This window comes from Hirundo rustica, chromosome W, assembly GCF_015227805.2.
Source record: "Hirundo rustica isolate bHirRus1 chromosome W, bHirRus1.pri.v3, whole genome shotgun sequence".
Taxonomy (NCBI): Eukaryota; Metazoa; Chordata; class Aves; order Passeriformes; family Hirundinidae; genus Hirundo; species Hirundo rustica.
In genome coordinates, this window is record NC_053487.1 from 20,883,578 (window position 1) to 20,908,023 (window position 24,446).

The following is a 24,446-nucleotide window of genomic DNA, read 5'->3' on the forward strand; positions in this document are numbered from 1 at the left end:
GCTACGGAGGCCCCGCCCCTGTGCCCCCATTGGCCATTGCGGCCGTCAGTCAGCGGCCGGGCCCATCTCGCGCTCCCCATTCATGCAGTTTGGTTGCGTGTTGGTGTAATTTTACTGTTTGCAATAAAGCGGGGTTTTTTTTGTTTTTTTTTGTTTAGTTTCTGCCGCAATTAACTCTTGGTCCCTTAAACATCTTCCTTTTTATTTTTGGGGTTTTTTCCTGTCTTTTTTTTTTTTTTTTTCAGGACGGTCGGAACAGTTTTTCGCCGCTTCCATTTATTTTTCGATATCTTATCTCTATTAGGTTTTGCAATCAACTATTAAGGTGCAACTATGCCCAAAAGAAAGGTAAGTACGAAAAAAAAAAAACCAAAAAACGAGGGAAGGCAGATGGGGGAGCGAAGGGGGAGAGATTAAAGGGGCAATCGCGGAAATTTAGCTGTAAAAAAAAAAAATTTAGCGCGCGCGCGTGTGTGGAGTTTTTTGGGGTTTTTGGTTGGTTTCTTTTGTTTTGCATTTTTAAATTTTGGTGTATGTCCTAGAGCGGAGCGGGGAGCGGAGGGCTCGGGCCTCGGGGCGGGCAGGGCATCGCGGCGAGTTCACTTTTGGGCTGTTTTGTTTGGGAAGGAGGAGAATGCTGGAGCAGCAGTGTCTCCATGCTGGATTACAAACAGCCATAGTGCTGTGCTGCCCCTGTGGAGAACGCGGGGCAGCAAAACCCCCCAAAACCTGCGCCACGACACCCCAGAACCCCCCACCCACCTCCGCCAGCGTTTTAATCCCCATCGCGCCATTCCCGGCTGGATTCGCCTTTAAATGTTGCCTCTTTCTCCTGCGTTTGCCTTTGTTCTCTCTTTTTTTTTTTTTTTTTTTTTTTTTTTTTTTGCCTCCCACTTCTTGTCATACCAGATGGTTGTGCAATAGTAATTTGGGGCCATTAGGCGGCGCAGAATTTGAAACTGGCCTTCAAGGAAAGCGGGGAAAAGGGATTTATCACCGTAGTCAAGAACTTTGGGGCAGCGGGAATATGGGGCGCCCCCCCTCCCCTCACAGTGCGGGCTGGGGGAGCGGGGCGGGGACGCGGTCGCCCCTGAGTCACCGAGGCGCCCACCCGAGGGGTTTCGACCCGGTCTAGGCGCCTCACGGGGCCGCCGGGGGCCTAGACCGAGTCGAAACATCTCGGGCGGGTGCGATCGCCGCGTTCCCGGTTGTCCCTCATTGTCCTTGCGGGGCTCGCGGCGACCTTGTTGTGTGAGGGGAAATTAGCGGGAACTTTTCGAACTCGACGTGATGACGTAGCGGCGGCGGTCGCGGGGCAGTCTGGGAGTTGTAGTCCGTGAGGCGGCGGGGATGGGGGGAGGTCGCCATTGCTGCGGGTGGTGTTGGGGAGCCCTGTGAGCTTCCCCCCGGCTCCCCTCGGGGCTCAGGTGGAGTCACAGGGGATGGTGTTGCTTTCTCACCTCAGTGTGTCGCTTTCCTTGCAGGCTCCAGCTGAAGGCGAGGCAAAGGAGGAGGTAGGAGTTGTGTGTGGTCCCCACTCCAAGAATTCCTGTGGGCTTCTGCAGAAATTAGGAAACCCACGCAGCTCATGAGGGGTGTTCAGCCCCTGGGGGTGGCCTGTGCCTGGTTTTGGGGTGCTCAGAGCCATCACTATCACCTGAGGTGGCAGGTGACCCCCCCTGAGGATGCTGGGGGTCCAGCAGCTCCCCTGGGCTGAGGTCAGGGACCGGTTCCGGTGGGAACATGTCCCTTTTAGCCTCACAACTCTTGCAAGCAAAGGAACTTCATCCTTTACCATGTCAGCAAAGTAAAGTGGTGGCAGCAGAGAACTGCTGAGCAAAGGTGCACTTCTAGGAAGTCACAGAATACCCTGAGCTGGACCTACAAGGATCATGGAATCACAGCATGGTTTGGGTTGGAAGGATCCTAAACTCATCCAGTACCACCCCCTGCCATGGGCAGGGACACCTTCCACCATCCCAGGTTGCTCCAAGCCCAATCCAACCTGGCCTTGGACACTTCCAGGGATGGGGAGGCATCAAGGCCCTCACCATAATGCCTATAATGTCATAAATCCTAGGATTTCTATGGGGCTTCATGATGCCGTGTTATTTTGGGTGGCAGTTATGAGAAAGCTGTGCTTTACGTGCTCTCTGAATTTTACTGACATACCTTTCCTTGTGCAGCCAAAGAGAAGGTCAGCCAGACTATCTGCTGTGAGTATCTGTATTTATCCTTTAATATTTTATTACTTGGGATGGGGACGGTTAAAAATAAACTATTGGGTTTTTTTTTTCCCAGAATTGGGAAAGGCATGCCTAAAGTATTGCAATATTTAAAATTCCCATTCCACGTTTCTGTTCCCTGAACATCTCCACATCCCAGGCTTCTCATGAGATACAACGTCGGTGTTAGTGCACATTCCATCTGGGCACAAGTATCCAGAGTTAAGGAATATTGATTTCAGGATGGATTTGTTCCTTGTAGGACTTCTCCATACAAATGCTCGTGGCTCTGTAAATCACCTGCTGTCTCCTTTGCCTGTTAATTTGCCCACTGATTTTTCACAGGACCACCAAAAAATTTTCAAAAGTTACCAACATAATGCTCATAAAAATATAAAAATCAGTATTTATTTCTGGTATTCACCTGACTTGTTTCTTGTGTTTTTTGCAGAAACCTGCTCCACCCAAACCGGAGCCAAAGCCCAAAAAGGCAGCACCTAAGGTAAGGGTCTTGAAATGAAGTTATATTTTCCTTCTCAAGGTATTTGCAGGGATAAACCCCCCACAATTAACCACTTTGCTTAATCATAATTATCCTGAAAGCTTTAAGATGGAATTATGTGAGCTAAAGGATGGGAAAGACATAATTTTATTCAATTTCTACTGAAGGAATGTGGTAAACTGAGCAGATTTGAAATCCCTTGTGGTGAGGCTTTGCTGCTGCTTTACAAGGCCATTCTGAAGTTTCATATAGTGCATTCTTGGGAAAATGATGCTTGGAATAAAGATCAGAGACTCAATTAGAGGAGGCATTGAAAATTGTGCTTTTAATTACAGTTTCTTACTATACATCCATTCTGAGGGCCTCTCTGCAGTTACTTATCAGTTTATCACATTTTAATCACTCAGAGTTCTAGAGACCCCTTCAGCTGGATATTTTTGGAAATGTCAAAAACATTGGCCTGACAGTATAATTAAAAAAGAAATTATTTAAATTTCATTTTTAGTTTGGAGCAACAGTTTGACATTTCAAAGAGGACAGTTCTGCAGTCCATGAGGGATTTCTTTCCATCCCCTCCTTATCAGACTTCCCAGCCATCAGTTTGCAGTGCTTTTTTGTTAGATTTTCCTGTAAACATTTAGGATTTTGCAGCTGAAAAAAAAATAAACCCCCCAGCAACAAAACTTCAGGGATTGTTTTTAACCTGTTCCCATCACACATTTTCCTTGTGGTTTGGGATGATGAGGTGGGCAAAGCACAGGGGGGAGAGACACTTTGGTTGCAGAGGGAGATGATGGGCTGGGAACCAGGAGCTCTCTCATTTTCCTTTGAAAAGGAATTTGCAATTGCCTATGGCCCAGCAGACTTCCAGGTGAGGGAACTGTTCCCCTCCACATCCTCTGTGCGGAGCAGCAGAGATGCCGTGGAAAAGAGAGAGAACCCCAGGTGTCATTTTGGGCTCAGCTCTGTAATCTCAGTGGTGTGCACAATGAGGTTTTCCTGTTCCATCTCGGCTGTGCAGCTGGAATTCTAGACCACATTCCTGGCTGGATGGAGCACTGGGCACTCTGCACTGCACTTCCCTCTAGTGGTTGGTGCCCCAGGCAGAGCAGAGCCAGCTGCTGGTGGCACACAGGGCAGGGCAGCAGTGGATGATCCACGTTATTGTATTTGGGTCTTTTCCCAAGTTTGCTTTTTTATTTTAATGGAAACATTGTGGGGTTTAAACACTAAAGCTGTGTTAACTGAATGTGAAAAGTTGTAAGAACAGGGATGCAAGAGTTAAGGTCTGTAAGGGACTGGCAAAGCGTTGTTTGGGCCCCCAGTGCACATCTGGGTGGTGTGGTCTCCCTTTGGGATCATGCATGGATCCCCTGGGAGCTGTGCCTTGGGAATTGCCCCCAGATGGACTTTGGAAGCATTGATGCTCCTGCTCCTGAGGTGCTGTTTGAAGCCAGGACACTTGAGCTGTGTTTTTGGCTCTCCAGAGCTCCTCAAACTGCATCAACATCTGTGCAAAGGGTGATGGAGTAAGAATTGTGGAGGCATTTTTAATTCATGTCTGCCCCAAGGGCTTTACTCGTCAGCCTTCAGTATCTTGGAATGATTTCTTGTGTGTCAGAATAGATTTCACCCGTTAAACTTTGCCATCTTGAAAAACATGGAGCTGGCAAAGGAGTTTTTTCACTTCTAAAATGCAGGACCTGATTGCTGAACTGTCGTTGCCATCTCTAGAGAAAAATTATTGAGGAAAATTAACACAGTGCTGTAGCAGAGGTCCTGTTGTGTCCTGTGGGACCCTTTCTCTCCAGTCAGTCCAGCCATGGAAGTCAGTTTCCCTGGATTCTTCTCCAGTGCTTTCTGAAGAGGGACTTTTTCTAGCACAGAGAATTGGTTTTAGCTCTGTTAATACTTTGTTGTGGGGGGGGGGTTGTGGGATAAGGGAACAAATAAGCAGTGCCATAGTACAATTGTAATTCTAAATTTCACTGCCAAACAGCACCAGGATACTGGGTATTCCCAAGACAAGGACTCCTGACACCACACTGTAGCAGAGTTTTCCAGATGGGATGAAATCCCTCAGACTGAGGAGTGAGAGGTTAGAGAGGAAAGAGGCCTTCACTCACTGAATGTACTGACCCCACCTTAAATTTTCTGCATTACTGGAGGATTTGCTGTTAATTTTGGTGAATTTTTAATAATTGAAGAATCAGGTGACTTTACCCCTTAACACTTGAGTTTGCCCTTAGCAGCTCATTTTTAAGGTAAATTAACTGTGCATTAATAACTGAGGAATTGAAGTATGAAAGTTAACTTTTTGTAACTTTTTGTTAATTTGTAGTCACTGAGGCAAATCTCCTGAGTGGATAAACGTATATCCAATAATTTTCATTTATCCCCACTCAGCTGTGAGTAGATCCTGCAGGGTTTCTGGTTCTTCTGTGGGAACTAGGTTAATCAAGCAAGGGGCTGAGCCAGTGCTGTTATTTATTGTCAGCAAGAGGCACATCCTTGAAAGTGAAACTAGTGAGGGTCGGGATCTGACCTTGCCTACCGAAAATTATTACTACAGAAGCATAAAGTTTTGGGTTTTGTTTTGATTTAGCCTGATCCACGTATAAGAAACCGCACTTAAATAATAAATGCAACTCTTGTGGTTAGCAAAGTGATGCTGTTGAGCCCCCAGTTTTTCTGGCATGGAAGTGGTTTATTTTCACAAGGAATATTTCTGGAAGGGAAGGGGATAAGTCCTTTGCCTACAGCTTTGTTACAGTTTTCTAAATAGATACTGCTACATTAACAGCCCATCTGAACTATTCTGGTGCTTGTACATGTTGGTTTTGTTCTGTGGCTGCCTTTCAGCAGCAGGGCAGAAGTACAGGCCAGTTCAACATTTTTTAGCTAATTTAATTGAATGCCTATTTAAAATAAGAATTCTTTTAACCCCAGTCAGGGCTGCTTTTATATTCTGCACTTCCCTGTAGCACATTCAGGACATGCAGAAGGAAAACATTTTTCCTGTGAAACTTTGATCTCATCTTTTTCAACAGGAAGTTTGGGGGGTGGAAGGAGGTTGTGCAGAGAGTTTTGGAGTTGAGAACATGATGATGTACAAGGTGGAAATTAGGATTTAATATTTCACTGTCTGTTTTCTTAACAGAAAGAAAAAGCAGCAAATGATAAAAAGGAGGACAAAAAGGCAGCAGCAAAAGGGAAGAAAGGAGCCAAAGGCAAAGAGGAAACTAAACAAGAGGATGCTAAAGAAGAAAACCACTCTGAAAATGGAGATACCAAAACTAATGAGGTACTTTAGTTCCAGTAAAGCTGGGAACAGAGCCAGATGTGCTGAAAGTACAGTTGCAGGAACTCTGCTGGGCTCCAGAGGGTGGGGGGGTCACTGCCACACTGTGAGGGCAGAGCAGCTGTGGTACTTGCCCAGGGCAGCTCCCAGGGAGAGCCTGCAGGAATGGCCTTCTCCTTCCAGCTCCTTCCTGCTCTGTGCTGGAGCCCTTCAACAGGTGCTGTCTCCTGGCCCTGGTCCCTCTTGGGGCTGGCTCACAGCAATGCCCAAGATTTGAGAAACCTAGGAGCCCAGGGACATCATCACCCTCCAGCCCTGAGCTGACTTTGCACATCCCCTCTGGACTGCTGGGTTCCTCTGCTGCTCAGCACAGGTTGGTGCTGGGCCAGAAATCTGGTTTTGAGTTCTACATAATTCTTTAAAATGATTATTTGCCTCAGAACAATTCAACAAGAGATTTGCAAAGTAGACTCAGTCTTGTCTCTTATCTGCAGCCTCTTCTCACAGGTCCTTGCTGTGGCAGCTCCTTACCTCAGCTGCCTTTTGCTAAGTCCAGCTGCAGGCTCTATCAGCTGCTGAGGGATTGTCCCAGCAGATTCTTTGCTGATAGTGAAGCAGTGTTTTCTCAGGGCTCTCTTTGCCTATAGCACAGCCCAGCCCATTGTGTTCTGTCACTGACAGTGGTGTCTCTTCATGGGTTGAGTGTCACCATCCAGCCAAGGGTCCTTTATTCTTTCATTTCTAAAACAAGATCAGGAGCCGCTTGGTTAAAGCACTACATGGCTAATGTGCTTCAGAGGGGCTTTGAAGGAGCTTTGCAGGTTTGGTGTGTTGACTTGAAAAGTAAAAGCACGTCTTTATAGAGAAAGGTGAGAAGTGATTCCTCAAAGTTTAGACAGAGCAGGATTGTGGTTGACGAGCAATTCTTCCAGTGCCCCATCATGAGGGCTTGAACTTCCCCTAACATATCATTGATCCTAATTAAAATACATTCCAAACCTCTGCCTCTCTGCAGGCACTTATTCCAAAATTACCTCACTAAATAATACTCCCATGTTTTCATTTTAAGCATTATCAGCCCACTGTTGTGTTGATATTTTCTGTGCATTCTTGTCTATCCACACAAAGTCATATTAACTGTATTAACTAACTGGTCTCTTTTTGATGCTGGTTAGATTGGAATCCAATTAGCATTACCAATAATATTTCTATTCTTCCCAACCCCTTTTTAGGCACCAGCTGCTGAAGCATCTGATGATAAGGAAGCCAAGTCTGAGTAATGTTAACCCTGTCCTATATCCATCATTTGGTATCCGTACCTCCATGCTGTATTGTTAACAGAGAGGAATATTTTTATCAACTATTTTATAACTGCAGGTTTTTTTAGCATGAATTTAATTATGGAACATCTTCATCTCAGTTACTTGGGAATTAAATCCCTAACAAACAAAACAACAACAAAAAAATCATTGTTTTAAAATTTTGTGATTGTAATAGTTTGTATGGTACATGGAAAGAATAAGTGGTGGTAGCTTTTGACTTCTGTCAGTGTGTTCCTTTTTGTGTAAGTCATGCTTACAGACTTCAGATTTTAATTTTTCCCTTGTATGTGTTGTATGGTTTCTTAAAGTGGGGAGATCTCAAAACAAATAACCATGTGAAACATTCCAGTGGTTCTGTGAGTTGCTTTTATAAAGAAGGTGAGCTATTTTCATGAAAAAACCTAAGAGCTAGAAATCTGTTGTTTCCCAAATGTAATTTTATTTTGTCAGTTTTGAAAAAAAAAAAAAAAGAAAAATAAATAAATAAAAGTGTAATCCTGTTTTTAAATGAAATACAAACATTTCTTTTCAAAAAAGGCAGGTTGGTTGTATGTACCCACTGTTAGGAATTTTGCTGGATTTATCTTAATAAAAAAGACTCCTCAAAAGCTGATTGTGGTTTGTTGCTTGTGCTGCTAGAAAGCTCCCAAATTCCAGGAGAGCTGCAGTGGGAGAGGGAGAGCCCATGGAGCTCTGGAGAGCTTTGGGCTTTTGGCTGGGGCTCAAGCCTCTCTCTGCCTCAGTTGTGTGACTTCCCATTAATCCAGGCTTCCTTATTCTGGGAAAGAACTGGACCAGACCAGTGAACTGGGGTTAAGTCCCAGTTCTGTTGTTACAGCTTTTTTGTGCAACTTTATCACTCCTGCTAAAGCCTGCTTTTATAGAAAGTCTCTTCACATCCATGGCCAACTACGGGATATATTTAATAAGAAGAAAAATGTCTGCAATGCAGAAACCTTCTCTCTCCCATTAAATTATTTCTCAGTCCAGCAATGGGAAATTCCAAGAGCTTAAATATTTTGTGTCCTAACCCCAAACAGCATCTCAGTGACAGTGTTTTAGATTCAGTGGGGTTCAGGATCAGTCTCCCAGGGCCACTAGAGGATGTTTAAATGTGGATTTCATTTTCCAGGCCTGAGACACGGGATTTTTATTCCTGCTGCTCTACCTGTTCTGTACAAATGCTCGGGGTTAACTGGGCTCCAGCTTCCTCAGCAGTGAAGGTGAGGGAGTTCTGAGGGGCCTTTGCCTTGGCAGTGTATTCCTTTAATCCAGCAGCGATTTTTGGGCATGCTCTGGTCTCTCCTCCAGTGAAAACTGATGGAGCAGTAACTGGATTCCCTTTGCCTGGTGGAAGTGTGCTGAGATGTGGCTAAAACCAGGTAGACTGAACGTCCCAGTTGGAACATGATCCAACAGTAGTTCTAATGTTAAAATAGTTCATCCTGACTGACATCTAAAAATGATTCACTGAATTTCCACTCTGCAAAGACAGGCTGGGAGAGCTGGGGGTGTTCAGCCTGGAAAAGAGAAGGCTCTGGGAGACCTTGGAGCTCCTTCCAGTGCCTAAAAAGGCTATAAAAAGGAGGGAGATGGATCTTTTATACAGTAACAGTGACAGGACAAGGGGGAAATGGTCAGGGTTAGATGGGATATTGGGAAGAAATGCTTCCCTGTGGGGTGGGGAGGCCCTGGCACAGGGTGCCCAGAGAAGCTGTGGCTACCCCATCCCTGGCAGTGTCCAAGGCCAGGTTGGACAGGGCTTGGAGCAACCTGGGATGGTGGAAGGTGTCCCTGCCCAGGGCAGGGGATGGATTAGATGATCTAAGTTCCCTTTCCACCCAAATGATTCCAGGATTCCATGATTCCATGAGTTTAGCCAGCAGTTGGTGAGGCATCCCAATGGGCCTGTACTGCTCCAGGGAGAGAATGTATATTGGAAATATTTTAGATTTGTGTTATTTCCTACCCCAGTGGTTTCTCTAAAAGGGCTTTGAACAGGAATGCAGTCCTGCAGGAAGGTGAAGCCCCTTCTCCCAGCCCTGGTGCCTTGGGACCATCTCTCTTTGGCTCCAACCTCTAATCACTGAGCGTCTCAAGTATTGTGGTTTAAGCAGCAGACACTGAATATAGTTGATATTTTCTTAGCACAGGATCCATCCATCTGCCAAGGTACAACACAAACACCCTTTGGAATGAGGTCACTCTGATCCCAAGTCATGTCTCTCCATCTGAGTCCAGAGGTTGTTACACAGAGCATACAACTGAGTGTTTGGTTTTGGTTATTTCTTTTTCGAGTGCCAGGGTGGGAGTTGTTCTTAATTCTATAACTATTGTTCTAATCAAATTCCTCTTTCAAATAAGTACAGAAAATTGCCCAAGAACATTTTGCTCAAATTCATAACTTTTTGAAGCCATGGGGTATTGAGAGAGTTGCACAACTGAATGGATTGTCTGGTTTATGCCAAACCCTCCTCCATGGCTGTCCTGGTGTCTATAGACACTGAATCCAAGGCCAGCTCCATGGCAGCTCCCAAGCATGGCTTATTTTGTCTGAAAAGGAGAGGTTTCAAACTCTTGAGTCGACCTACTTTCAGGTTTATTTGGAATTTGTGGAGAAAGTGCCTTCCAATAGGTCCTTGGCTGGCTGTTCCCTGTGTTCTGGGTGTTACCACATCTGATGCTGGTCAGGAAAGATCCACAGATTGCTGTGGATCTGATTATCATTATTCATCATAACGGTTGGGGACCTTGAAGATGCAACGGTAAAGAGTGTGAAGATAGTGATAGTTCGGAGGTGGTGTCATGGGACAAGATTTGAGTGTTGGCAGCACCCTGTCATGGTGAGGTCTCCACGCAGCTTGTCAGGATGAGAGGAGACAGCCTCAGGCTGCACCAGGGGAGATTTAGGTTGGATATTAGGGAAAAAAGGGTTGTCCAGCCCTGGCACAGGCTGGAGTCACATCCCTGGGGGGATTTAACTGCGGATGTGGCACTTGGGCGCATGACCAGTGGTGGCCTTGCCAATGCTGGGGGAACAGTTGTAGTGTCTCTCTCTCTTGGAGCCCTGGCTCCATTTTTGCCTCGGCTAGCTTGAGAAACAAACCACAGTTGGAAGGATTTTTCCTCAGGGCCCCATAGATCCCGGAACGGCTGTGAACCTTTTCCTTTAGGGAGAGCAGGCACCCGCCGATGGCAAAAGGAAGGGTCTCTGCACTTGATTCGGGGGGAATCAGGGCTTTATTCAGTCTTTCTTCTGTGGTCCTGCCCCCACCTGGGTCAGGAGCCCAGTCCCTGACCCCGTCCCTGAGCCAAGAAGCTTTTCCACATGGTTTCCTGGCTTTTATCCAGGGGGAAGGGGCTAGAGGCGGGGACAAGCCACTACCCAATCAGGGATAAGGTGGGAGTGGAACAGAGTTGGGTTACATTCCAGTGTGGGAGAATGGGCGAGGAAAAGGAGCAGGGACAAACTTTGGGATGATACATTTTCCAGGGGAACAGGGGGTACAGAAGAAACCATTACTGAAATAAAATAGAACCCCAAATAATGCACAACAACATGTCCCCCTGTCCTTATCCAACAACATGTCCCCCTGTCCTTATCCTTTCTTATCAAATTGAGAAGGAGGAAGGCTCAGTCCATGGGAGATGCTCAGAGTTCGAATCTTGAGTACCTTTAAAGCTGAAAAATAAAAATGACATCTAGTGCAAACAGTCCAGAAAAACACTGTCAAGGGAAAAAGGATAGTTAGAAGGAGAAGGTTCGGTGCTTTCTCCTTCTCCAGGCAGCACTGGCCACTTGTGGGTCCTCTGCACGTGGCTTTGCACTTTTAGGGATGAAAGGATTCACCCACTTGGCTGGCACCCACTTGAGACCTGAGGGAGTGGACACAAAGGCATACCCACGACCCCAGGTGATCAGATCATGAGGACCCTCTGTTTCCCAGGTTGCTGGATCCTTTACAATTACCAGTGGCTTTGCTTTCAGCTGCAGTTGGCAGTTCTCTCTGAAATGGCACACAATTGGTGGGTTAAGATTTTCATATGTTCAATTTAAAAAATTCAGAGTGAACAAGGCTTTGGATAACTAGATTTGGGGTGTTTCTATTTTTAGAGACTGATATTGTTGGCTGAGAACCCTTTTGAGATTTTGGTGGGTCCTTTCCACAATGGCCTGACTTGTCGGGGAGTAGGGGATGCCTGTTTTGTGCTCTACTCCCCATTGCTGCAGGAAGCTTCCGAACTCCTTGGATGTGTATGTGGGTCCATTATCAGTTTTTATTGATTTGGGGATGCCCAGGAAGGAGAAAGCCTGTATTAGGTGTTTCATGGCATCACTAGCCTTCTCCCCTGTGTGGGCAGAGGCATAGACAGCTCCAGAAAAGGTGTCCACAGATACATGGACATACCTTTGCCTACCAAAGGACATGATGTGTGTCACGTCCATCTGCCATACCTCACAGCTGTTCAATCCCCTGGAGTTCGCTCCTGCACTTAGGGCTGGGAGTGCGTGTTGCTGGCACGAGGGACACATTGCCACAATTGCCCAAGCCTGTTCCCAAGTTTGGTGGAACTGGCGGACTAGGCCTGGTGCATTCCGGTGAAAAAGCTGATGGCTGATTTTGGCTTGTCCAAAGATGTTTGGGAGTGGGGCCATCTCCACAGGCGCAGCAAGAGCATCAACCCTTCTGTTGCCCTCGGCTATGAACCCTGGTAAATCAGTGTGTGATCTGATGTGCATCGCATATAATTGTTGCTCTCAGTGGGAGACCAGATTCACTAGTTTTGAGAGCAAGTTGAAAAGTGCAGTGTTGGAGACCTCACTCAGTACAGCCTGCTCAGCTCTGGATACTACACCTGCTACATAGGCTGAATCTGTGACCAAATTGAATAGTTCAGGAAACTTTTCAAAAGCTCTAACAACTGCAACCAACTCAGCTACTTGAGGTGATCCTTCCACCTCAACAATATCTTCCTCTCACTGCTGAGTTTGAGGATCTTTCCAAGTTATTACTGACTTGTGGGATGCTCCGGATGCATCTGTAAAAACAGTTAGAGCCTTTAAGGGCCTCCTGCTCTGAACACTTTTTAATGACAATTTGAACTGAATTTGTTCTCTAAATAATTTGTGGGCAGGCCGATGAATTGAAATTTGACCTGTATAACTATCCAGAGCAAACTGCAAAGCTTCATTTTCATGAAGCAGGTGCTCCAACATTGCTTTTGTGATTTGGCCCGAGTTTACCTCAATTGGGATGTGAATGCACTCAAAATCACATCCTGCCAACTCCCTGATCCGGGTCCTGGCTTTCCGGATCAACTCTGCTACCAGTTCCTGTGGCCTGGTCATTCTTTTGGACCGGTGGTGACTGAGGAAAACCCACTTGATGATTAAGAGGAGATCCCTACAGTCTTTGTCCTTTTTTGATTTTTCCACTTTTTCCCACTGAAAAATCATCCTGTGTAGGTGTGGCAGTATGCCTAAAATGATGAATTTAAATGGCAAGTCTGATTTGCACCTGTTGGCCTGTCTGGTGGCCATACAGTCCTGTACCTTTTCTAGGGCTGCTCGTGCCTCTTGGGTAAGGGTCCTAGGAGAGCTTAGCTCCTGTCCCCCTTTTAACAGATTGAAGAGGGGGTCTAGGTCCTCAGCGGTCGGACCTAGCCAAGGTCTTACCCAATTTAAAGACCCACACAGCTGCTGGACACCTGCTAAGGGCCTGATGTTATTTTTGACAGCCAATTTTTGTGGCACAGAAGTCTGCTTACCAATCTCCAGACCCAGGTACTTCCAAGGTGGCGACCTTTGAATCTTTTCTTCCTGAAGCTCAAACCCTGCAGCAACCAAAGAATCGATTGTCAGGTCAAGCACGTGGGACAGTAAGTCATCATTGGGGGCACACACGCGCACATCATCCATGTAGTGCAGGAGGATGGCTTCTCCCGCAGCTGCACGCACTGGGGACAGCAGGGAAGAGAGGGAAGAGAGGTACCACTGACAAACAGATGGCGAGTTTTTCATCCCTTGGGAAAGAAATTTCCAGTGGTATCTTTTCCTTGAGGCTTCTCGGTTGAGGGTAGGGACCGAGAAGGCGAAACATGGGGCATCGTCAGGGTTCAGAGGAATCTGGAAAAAATAATCTTTGATATCAATAATTGCCAAATTCCAATTATGAGGGAGCATTGCTGGGGACGGCATCCCTGGCTGGAGAGAACCACTGTCCTCAATGACATTATTAATTTGACAGAGATAGTGGTGGAGCTGCCACTTGCCTTTGTTTGCCTGTTTGATAACAAAGACTGGGGAATTCCATGGAGATGTGGTTTCCACAATGTGGCCTTTAGCTAGCTGTTCATCTACTAGCTCCGGAAGCGCTTTCAATTTTTTTTTACTGAGCGGCCACTGCTCTACCCAGACTGGTGAATCAGTTTTCCAATTGAGTTTCTGGGTAGGGAGCTCTTCAGTGGCCGCAGCCCGAAAAACTGGGGGGGCATCTAGGATGCCAATCGTGACCCCCCACTGGGCCATCAGGTCTCTCCCCCACAAGGGCTCTGAATAATCTAAAACAAATGGACGCAGTGTAGCCAATTGTCTGTTTGGCCCCTTAATTTGCACAACACTCTTTGATTGTTTTGCCAATTTCAATCCCCCTACACCTTGTACGTGCCCTGCCACATTATGCAGTTCCCAATGTGAGGGCCAAATTCTTTCTGGTACAATTGTTACATATGCCCCTGTGTCTAAAACGCCCTTGATGTTTATGACTTCCCCACTGTGATGGACCTCACACCCTATTATGAGTTTGTCCCTCCCAATAACTCGTGTGGGGCAAACCTCAGGGTGTTTGTTCCTCATGATGTCTTTCTCAGGGAATGGGTCAGGTGCTGGAGTTGCCTGAGCTATTATCTGCCCCTTAGGCAGAAACAAGGGTGGGCGGACACAGCGCAGCCAGAGAACGAGTTGTTTAGGGTTTGATGAGACGAGACCCGGAAGGATCTCGATATCTCTCAGTGTGTATTTGGTGTCCCCAAGGATGACATACTTACTGCCAACGTGTTGCCAAGAGCCTGGCACCTGCAGATCCATTGAACCTAAATGCCAGTCTGTGTCAATTAGGTGCAAGGACTCTGTCAGCTGCAACCTAAAAGGCTCCCGGAGACATTCAGTGGTTAGATTGGGTCTGCTCAGGTCATGATCTGAAAGGGTCATGTCCGGTGACTTCTGCTGAAAAGCAGAACTGGTTAAGGCAGGATGAGTTAGGTTGGCATTCGCGTTTTCCTGTTTTTTCTCCCCCCTCCTTGGACTTGCCACATTTATGTCCGTACGCTGGGCAACCCGGCGCTCATCCTTTAGTTTTTTGAAAGATTCCCTTTGGGCCCTCAAGACCCCCCCGCCCCCATTGTCCTGAAAGTCCAAAAATTGTCTCTTTAAAGGGCATTGAGATGCCCAATGTCCAGCCTGATTGCACAGGAGTCATGTTGTTCTTCTCTGGGCAGTGGTCGTGGCACAGGCACAGGAGGCACGGTGTCTGCAGCAGTGGCTCTTTGTGGTAGCTTAAATGCATTTCTTGAACTGTGGCTTTGGTGAGCTGTCATGAAGGGAACCTTCCTGGCACACATCTGGAGCATGTCATCTAAGGTTGGAGCCGGTTCCATGGGCAGGCTGAGGATGGCTGCCTTGCACTGTTCGTTTGCATTGGCCAGAGCCATTTTCTCCAGGACCTGTTCCTGGGCTCCTTCCTTTTTAACCTGTAACTCGATAGCTCTGGTTAATCGCTCTACAAATTTTATGAAAGGTTCTGATGGAAGCTGCCTTCTTTTGCTGTGTGGTTGGAAAGGCCCATTGGGCTGGATTGAAAAGAATGCTTTGGAAGCAGCATCTTTAATGCGCTCCAAAATAGCTAAAGGAATTTCCTGAGCCTGCTTGAGTGCTGAGACCCATTCACCATCACCACATAGATGTTCTAATCGAATTGGTAAATTGTTATTATCAACAGCCATTTCAGGATTTTGCCAAAGCTCGGGAAGTAAATCTCTTAACTTTTTTTTCCATGTTGATTCCCAAAGCCTAAACTGTGTGGACGAAAGGAGGGATGAAAAAAGCTGCCAGATGTCAAAGGGAACTATAGGATTCCCTGCTAAATTTGCTTTTAAAAGGTTGCGAAAGTATTCACTTTCGCATCCAAAATTGATATGAGCTTTGCATAAATCCTGAATCGCTTGTTGGGGAAGGGGGTCCCAATCACCATGGACAACACCCCCCCTTTTTGACCGTTGATATGTGACAGGGGTGGCAGAGAAGCTGGGATCAGTTCCTGCTTCTGGGTTCCCAGCTCCCCCCGCCCCCTCCTTCGGGGCATGGGAACTGGGATTGTGGGCGGGGAAACCATGGGAACTGGGAGCAGGGAGGGGCTGGAGGCTTGAGTCACAAGGGGCGGAGTTGGAGGGTGGAGGTTTGAGGATAGGGGGTGGAGTCAGAGGTGAGGGCGGTGCCAGGGGCGGCTCCAAAGGGAAGGAGGGGTCTGGGGTGAGGAAAGGGTTGCTCAGGTTACGAAAGGGATTGTGGGAAGAAGGGAAAGATAAAGAAAGAGGCTTCTCATATTTCGGGAGCACATGGCTTCTCCCATTTTGGGGAACAAAGGAAAAAAATGCAGCACGGTCACGTCCATCTTGTGACCCCCGCACTGAACTGAAACTAGCTTGAGGATCTCCAGAATGGGTGTTTTGGGCACTCGAATGCCTGCAAAGGTAAACCGAACATGGGATGTACAAACTGGGGAAGAAGGGAGGTTTGGGGTAGGTTTAGATGTTTCTTGAGCAGTCTGGCCAGGATCACTTGGGCAGGGGGAATCGGGGATTCAGGGAAAGCCAGGGGGACTGCAGCTTCCCTGCGCTTTTTCATGGGCTGCTTTCCTCAGAATACCCGAGCTTGGGGAAGGGATTTTGGGGTCGGGAGAGGGAGAAACTGAGGGAACTGGGGAAAATTCACTGAGAACTGGCTGTTTTTCCACTTCATTTTGCTTTTGCAATGCAAGCTGAATTTGCAAACTCCAGAGAGCAAAATTTGCAGTTTCTGTGTCCTTAGGAGTGCCTGATTCAGCCAATTTATTTGCAACAACCTCCCAAAATTCCGGGAAGCTTTTTGTTCTAAGGGCACATGGGGAAAGTGAGAAAACAACCAGCGAATAATTTTTTTCAACTGTTTCTTTAAACAATGGGTCCCACCATCATCCAAGGCACTTAAAATTTTGTAAAAGACCCTTTTTTGGGACACAGACAGCCTAGCACACATTTTTGGCTCAGATTTTAAGTTTTTGTGTCCCCTTCTGTTACCCTGGTTTTTCTGAGTTTTTTATAGCCTTTTTGATTTTCATAAATGGAGTCAGATCTTTTTAATTACTGTACAATATTAAGAGCAATTCTACCTTTTTTCCCACAGATGTAACATAAACAAATCCTTTGTTTTTCATTCTCTGTCCTTTGTTTGCATATTTCTAACCTGAAAACAATTGTAACTGACAGTTGGTCTAGCCACTTGGCTGAGGGGTGAAAAACCCCAGAAGCCAATCTTCTGCTAGACCCACAAATGTATAAAAAGTAAGAAATAAAACAAAGAGGCTCTCTCCGCCTGGTTTCAGCTTTTGGGCCGGATCAGAGGAACCTCTGCTCTGCGAAACCTCTTGTCTGCATGTGGCTGCTTTGTGTGTCTCGGTGACACCCTTCGACTGCAACTGGGAAACTGAAAAAAAAAAAGCAAAAAAACCCTCGCTGGAGAGAAAAAAAAAAAAAAAACCCGGGAGGAGAAACTGTTACCACTTCCACCCCGGGGCTGCGCAGCCCAAACCGAATTGCTTTTAAAAGCACCCTGTGGGTTTGCCCTGAAGGTGAGAACCTTCCCCCAAAGGAAAAATCCCTTCCCTGAGATTTAAAACCTCTGAAAGATTTTTTACTTACCAGACTCCAGCGTGGAGACGAAAAACTTCCCAGTTGCTCCCCTTTGCCTGAAACTGACCCTTTTTGTGCAAAAGAGCTTCCAGTTTTGGTTCCCAGGGTCGGCTGTCCACGAACATGTGGTTGCTTTCTCTGGGAGCAGCCTGTCACTCAGGAGGCTTCTTCGCAGCAATCTGATGGGGTTTTTTAAGTCCAAAGGAAAACCACAGCCTCTCTCTGTGGAGTCCGGTGTTTCGGGGACACCACAGTGAACGCCAAGCCTGAAGGGTCTGTCTCTCTGCATGGATGGGCCACGTTTCTGGACTCATGTGCCTGTGTGAGGTTCCTCAGCCACGTGCTCCATGTCTGGTTCTTCGAGCATTTTCCTGGGAGCCATGCCAGTGGCTTCGGGCACCACGCTTGGGCATCACCTGTGGTGTCTCTCTCTCTCTTTTGTAGCGCCGGCTCTGTTTTTGCCTCGGCTAACTTGAGAAATAAACCACAGTTGGAAGGATTTTTTCCTCAGGGCCCCATAGATCCCGGAGCAGCTGTGAACCTTTTCCTTTAGGGAGAGCAGGCACCCGCCGATGGCAAAAGGAAGGGTCTCTGCACTTGATTCGGGGGGAATCAGGGCTTTATTCAGTCTTTCTTCTGTGGTCCTGCCCCCACCTGGGTCAGAAGCCCAGTCCCTGTCCCCATCCCTGAGCCTAGAGGCTTTTCCATGTGGTTTCCTGGCTTTTATCCAGGGGGAAGGGGCTAGAGGCAGGAACAAGCCACTACCGAATCAGGGATAAGGTGGGAGTGGAACAGAATTGGGTTACATTCCAGTGTGGGAGAATGGGCGAGGAAAAGGAGCAGGGACAAACTTTGGGATGATACATTTTCCAGGGGAACAGGGGGTACAGAAGAAACCATTACAAAACCCAATATAAAAATGAAATACAATATAAACACAAATAATGCACAACAACAAACATTTGGACTCAATGGACTTGGAGGGTATTTCCAACCTAAATGTTCCTGTAATTCCATGATCCAGCTTTTGGAGCAGGCTCCCAGAGCAGCACGGTGTCCTCACACAGTGTCCTCACGGGATCTTCCACAGAACTGGGCAAGCATTTGCTTTTGATTGCTCTAAACAATTAACCCACTAAAAACCACTTTGAAAACGCTGGTCACTGTCCTGGGAGGGACAGGGAAATCAGAGGAGACACCACCATCCTGATCTCCAGCACAGGAGGATCAGGAGGGAAAAGGCACAGCTGCCTCAGCAATCAGAGAATGAAAATCACAGTGAGGTCCTTGGGATGTAAAAAAAGGGGGAAAATGGGGAAAAATAAAATAAATCAACCCCTCCAAGCACATAAAAGGAAGGGTTTTGCAGGTTCATCCCAATTCTACCTTTGCTCCTTTGAGTGAAGTGACTGTACACAAAAAAAAAAAAAAAAAAAAAAAAAGAAAAAGAAAACCCCACTGCTCTGGAGCCAGGCTGGGAGAGCTGGGGGTGTTCACCTGGGGAAGAAAAGCTCTGGGGAGAGCTTAGAGCCCCTTCTAGTGCGTGAAGAGGCTCTAGGAGAGCTGGAGAGGGACTTTGGACAAGGGATAGAGGGGCAAGACAAAGGGAAATGTCTTTAAGATGGAGGATAGATTTAGATTGGTTATTGGGAAGGAATTCTTCCCTGTGAGGGTGGGGAGGCCCTGGCACAGGCTGCCCAGAGAAGCTGTGGCTGCCCCTGGATCCCTGGAAGTGTCCGAGGCTGGGCTGGATGGGACTTGGAGCAACCTGGGAGAGTGGAAGGTGTCCCTGCCTATGGCAGGGGGCAGAACCAGAGGATATTTGAGGACTCTTCCAAACCAAACCAGCCTGGGATTTTGTGACACTCCGATGGGTCTGATTGTCAGATCAAGAGCAACTCCCTGGCAGTTAATGGAGTAACACTGGTGTTAATCTGATGAAGGAGAAAGAAAATTGAATCCCTGCAATGGAAATGATGGCTCCTCCCTCTGACTGTCCCAGTGGTGCTGCTCCTTTCCCATGCAGCTGCCGGGAGCCCCCACTCTGAAACTTGATGCTCTGGATGGGCTCCAGGAGCCGGGAACACCCCGGACCCGGCGCTGGGTGGCTTTCGAGGAGCCTCTGTCCTTGGAGAGAACAATGTCAACATGGCTTCCAGAGACTGTCCCAGTGCCTGGAGAAGCTGGAGGTAGTCATAAGTGAGCATGGAAAAGGAGACAGATGTCACTGGTGACTCATGTGGCCATTGATTGGGATTGGGCTAGAGTTAGTCAAGGAGGGGATGGGGGGAGGATCAGAACTGCTCCCACACCTTTCATCTGTTCCCAGAGAAGCTGTGGCTGCCTCGTCCCTGGAAGTGTCCAAGGCCAGGCTGGACAGGGCTTGGAGCAACCTGGTCTCATGAAAGGTGTCCCTGCCCATCGCAGGGCATAGAATGAGACGGGCTCTAAGGTCCCTTCCCACCCAAACCACTCTGTGATTCCATTATTCTACGATCTGCCCTGATTTATCCACCTCTGATGGAAAACAACAGGGAGGGGTTGGTGGGAGAGGATCCCAGAGGAATCAAACTCCCTTCCTTCTGCAGCACCAACCAGGGAATCACTGGAACTGTGTCAAAGGGAAGAGATGTCCAAGGATTAGCATGAACTTCAGGCTGAGGTAACACCTGAAAGCACTGAAAGGAAGCTGGTGCTGATGTGATAGAAAAGGGAAAAATGGCAAATTGGAAAGCTCTGTTCCTAAGAGTGGGAATCCAACTGACACCATAAAGCTCTCAAAGGCAACTTAATACAATTGGACACATCTTAAACAATTCCAGACATTCTTAAAAGGGGGTGAGGAAGCATAGATAACACGGGGAAAAATGCTGGATTGAAACATAAACACAGAGTGGTCAAGACAACTCCCCCCTCCCACTCTCGGCAGCATTCCCAGTAAGGCGGTTCCAGGGCACGGCTGTTCCCCTTTGGAAGTGCCTCCCTCCTGGCGAGTGAGGTGTGCTGCTTCCACTGGGAATGAAGTGTAGCACAAGCCTGGAATTCTCAGTCAAAGCTGCTCCGAAGTTATCCCAGAGCCAAAATCTCACAAAATTGCCGAGGTTTTGTTTGTTTAACATGAACAATTTGGGGAGGGAGTGGAAGTGCATTTCTTGGAGCTCAAACCAGATGTGTGACATCCTAGCCACAAAGCTCCGGCTTTTGAGCTGTTTGTTTTCCCCCAGGAAGATAAAAGGAGCTGTGGAGAAGGTTTGGATTGTGGCAGCTCTCGGGTTTCACCCTGGCTCCGGGGGCACTGGCAAAGGCTGCTCTGTGGGACCAAAAACGAGCTTTGCTGTTTCATGGATCCGGGGCCACCGCTCCCCTTGGAACATGACTGGAGTTGGAGGTTGGCTGTCCCTAAGCCTCAGGCTGAGCCTCAGCTTTCCAGCACGCTGGAAGTTTGCTTGGTTTGGTTTCTTCCTTCATATAAATCCAGCGTAATGGAGGTGCTGACCAGAAGTACTTCTCCAAGTCATGGTTCCATTTTGTGTCAGCTCTGCCAGGAGAGAAAGGCCAGAGTTGCCTCTCCGGGCCTCATCTGAGGGCAATCCTACAGGATCTGCCTTCTCTTCCTATAAATCCTTCCATGCTGCCAAGAGAAAGTTCCAAATCCAGGCCAAACATTCCCTGCTCTGGTTTCACCACCCATGTGGTTACAGCCTGGTTATCAACAAAGATCTTGGAGTAAATCCTGATTTCCCTGCTCTGTGTTTACTCCTATGCTCCTCTATACCCACAACATTACCCTGGGAATAATTAAAATAATTAACAAGTATAATTAACTGTTGGAGGGGAAAGGAGACTTTTAGGACATTATATCAGTAACAATTAAATAAATTAAACTTTTTGTCTGCAAAGAATTGACAGACAAGGGGGGAAAGGAGGTGGGATTTGTATTCCCTGGTGCAGCACCACAGGGACAGTGAATAAGGGTCGGTGGCTCTTGTGTGGGGACACCAAACAAAGAGCCCCCAAATGAAATTACAGAGTGGCAGATGCAAAATGAACATATTTCACACAATGAGTAATTAAACCATGTAACTCATTGCCCAAATGGAGCCTAGGAATCGTAATGGCTTAGGAAGTGATTATACAAATTTTTGGAAGATGATCCGGTGGGGCTGTGGGACACAGAAACACTTCACCAGTGCAGGACCAGCAACCCATGGTGGTGGGAGAGGACCTGGAATTGTCCCTGGCTCTGGACCTCTGGAAGGAGCTGGGGGGTGAGGGGACAGAGGTTTGTACCTCTCCTTTGGTCTGAGCCCTTCCAGCCACATTCCAGACCCTTTGAAAGGAGGAAAACTTCTCTGCTGTCCACTGCATGTGGCTGTTGGTGGGGTCAGACACATGGCATGGATGTACCCAAGGTACCACCTGTGTCCCTGCCAAGCCCTGCGCCACTGACCTGGGCCATGCACATCCCCCTGAGCAGGTGTGTTCCCGGAAATATTCTCCATTGTAGCTGAATTTTTCCCAGGAGGAAAAGGGCACCACATCCTCCTGCCCTTGGCAAAACCCCCCAAATGCCACCCTAGGGCCTATGTTTGCTTGGTGCTGCTGGTGCTGAAGGTGAGGTGATGGCCACCACTGGGTTGGAGAAGGGGTCCAGATTCCCAACTCCCAGTGCTGCTCCATTTGGGTTCAGGAATTATTTCCAACCCCCTTTTTGGCTCATCTTGGCTATAAATCTTCTCAGCTTCACTTGGTGCTGTAGTCTCTCATGGTGGTCCTGGCTGGGGATTCCTGCACGGCTGCTCTGCACACACAGCGAGGTCATCCCTGGGAATTTGGGGTTAGCCAGCTGCATGGGGTGATGGCATGGGGATCAGGAGCAAGTAGCAAGCTCTCAGGGTGTCACTGGATGTGGCACTGTGATAGTGGCTCAACAGGGCTGGGGGATGGTGGAAGCAGCTCTGTCCCAGCTCCTGCTGCAGGAATGTCCAGCAAGGATGCACAGGCAGGGACCAGAGAGCAGCCAAAGTAAAATGTATGCATGATTCTCCTCCATCACAAGGAAGTGTGATGTCTCTGCAAGAGCTGGAACCTTCTGGAGTGCTGGGAGCTCTCCCTGCCTGCCCTGCAGCCTCTTCGCTGCAGAAATTTAGGATGACAGAAACAGTGCTGTGTGTCCTATGAGGACAGGCTGAGAGAGCTGAGGGTGTTCTGGAGAAAGCTCTGGGAGACTTTAGAGCCTCTTCCAGTGTCTAAAGGGGTCCCAAAGAAAGCTAGACAGAGACTTGGGATAAGTCATAGAGTGAGAGGAGAGATCTTCTGGCCTCAGTAGCCCACAACATCCTTGGGAGAGCAACAATGCGCTCATTGCTGCAGCAGGAATTGGTGATATTTGCTTATAGTTTTTATATTTATGCTTTATACATATCACAGATTGCTTTGGGTAGGAAGGGACCATAAACCCATCAAGTTCCACCCCCTGCCATGGGCAGGGACACCTTTCACTAGCCCAGGTTGCTCCAAGTCCCATCCAACTTGGCCTTGGGCACTTCCAGGGAGGGGGCAGCCACAGCTTCTCTGGGCAATAATATCGTATTATATATAATATACATAATATTAAATATATAAATATATCTCTCTATAAAATGTGATTGTAGGTGCCATGTTCTGATCAGGAGTAACTCTGGTGGATGTTGAAGCTTGGGTTGATGTCCTGGCACCAAGGGCTGTGCACCCCTTCACTGAGTGTCCCCAGATGCCCCACAAAGTCCCCTTTCCCTCAGCAGGGACAAAACCTGGTGGTTTTGCTTATTCCCTGGTTGGAGCCTGTGAAAAACTCTAATCACATGTTTTTAAGATTCTGAAAGTTTAATAGTAATGAAATGATTATAAAAATAGAATTAGAGTAATAAAATAATTGAACAATTAGGGTTAGGACAATACGAGACAATAAAAACAAAGTTACAGACGTCTGGGTGCCTCCCTGAGCAAAAAGCTCAGGAGAAGGACGCTTGATAACAGAGGATTATCTCTTAAAAGCAATAGCCTGTTGAATATTCATACATTTCATACATGATGCATAAATTCCATTCAAACAAAGAATTGTCTCTGGGTAGTATCACTTTTTTTCCTTTAATCTCTATGGCATCTTCAGGGCTGAGCAAGGCAGGAGAAGTTGGTCTCTTCTGATAAGGAAGTAGTAAATTCTTTTTCTCTGAAAGATTTACGTTTTCCTGTGGTTGGTACATAAAACCTACATTTTAACTACAAAACTACATTTACCATACTATCAAACTATTAATACAACATTAACAATCAATACAACATAATACATATAGTAAATATCTTGCGTAGAGCCATATAATATGCACTTTTCACAATCCTCCCTCTTTCTTTTTATAGTTGATTTGGCTCGAGCAATATTCATTGTTTTCTAGCTTTCATTATTCGCTCATATTTTTCACAAATCAATCTCGCTTCTTTGAAGGGGTTTTCTATATTATTTTGTTTCTTTAACACCATAATCCTTTGTGGTGTTGTTGTAGGCAACTTTTGGTCAATGTTCACTAATTGCATGCCTTGTACCACACTGGTGATGAGTCGAATTAAACAGGGGATCAAACAAGGAAGAAATATTAGACAAGCTGTAGCGCATAAAAGGAAGAAGCCTAACTTTTTCCACCATTCTACTCCCAACACATTATCCCACCAGCTAGTATTTAGCATTGATTCCCACTTTTGAACTGGTACGTGGGTGAATTTTCTGATATCATTGACTATGTCCAGGACGGCATCTCCATTGTCATCTGTTTTTAAACAACAATCTGATGTATTGAACTTTCCACAAACACCCCCTTCTTCAGCTAATAGATAGTCTAAAGCCGACCTATTCTGATACACAGCCGCTCTTGTTTGGGTTTGTTGCCTTGATATTAATTCCATTGCCTGACCAGTTTTGTTCGTTATTATCTCTACAGCAGCTTGAAGACTTATAATATGATTTAGCATATGAATTGGGGTTCAATATCCCCAACTCCCATCTTGTGCCCAGGTGGCTGGCCCATATGTTTCCAGTATGCGTTCAGGGGGCCATTCCTCATCTCCCCATTTTTGGAATCCTCCAATCAATTCTCTTTTGTTTCTCTTTAGATCCT

The 24,446-nt window shown here is 46.9% G+C and overlaps 2 protein-coding genes across 6 annotated transcripts in view; both read left to right on the forward strand.

Moving 5' to 3' along the window:
* LOC120764830 (uncharacterized) overlaps positions 1–24,446 on the forward strand; it is a 118,107-nt gene that overhangs the window by 22,382 nt on the left and 71,279 nt on the right. Inside the window, exon 1 of one of the 3 annotated variants that reach the window (XM_040088897.2) lies at positions 15,929–16,098. The exons of the other annotated variants lie outside the window; for them this stretch is intronic. The gene's annotated coding sequence lies outside the window, so the exon portion shown is untranslated. Of the gene's footprint in view, positions 1–15,928; positions 16,099–24,446 lie in introns of those variants that run through there. 3 annotated transcript variants of the gene reach the window in all.
* LOC120764829 (non-histone chromosomal protein HMG-14A-like) lies at positions 44–7,960 on the forward strand. Of its 3 annotated transcripts, XM_040088895.2 has the most exons (7): positions 81–97; positions 305–348; positions 1,485–1,514; positions 2,187–2,216; positions 2,677–2,727; positions 5,888–6,031; positions 7,261–7,960. In XM_040088895.2, the coding sequence occupies exons 2-7, from the start codon at positions 334–336 to the stop codon at positions 7,306–7,308; spliced, it is 318 nt and encodes a 105-aa protein (XP_039944829.1). In that variant the 5' UTR covers positions 81–97; positions 305–333; the 3' UTR covers positions 7,309–7,960. The 3 variants fall into 3 exon arrangements, with proteins under 3 accessions (XP_058279864.1, XP_039944829.1, XP_039944828.1); XM_058423881.1 differs by having other exon boundaries at positions 44–348; XM_040088894.2 differs by lacking the exons at positions 81–97; positions 305–348 and having other exon boundaries at positions 1,443–1,514.

Bases quoted from the DNA above. Each gene is read 5' to 3' on its own strand.
- LOC120764829 (XM_040088894.2), top strand. From the start codon at position 1,443: ATGGTGTTGCTTTCTCACCTCAGTGTGTCGCTTTCCTTGCAGGCTCCA. The intron at 2,728-5,887 runs GTAAGGGTCTTG...TTTTCTTAACAG, and splicing joins CCAAAAAGGCAGCACCTAAG to AAAGAAAAAGCAGCAAATGA. The intron at 6,032-7,260 runs GTACTTTAGTTC...ACCCCTTTTTAG, and splicing joins GAGATACCAAAACTAATGAG to GCACCAGCTGCTGAAGCATC.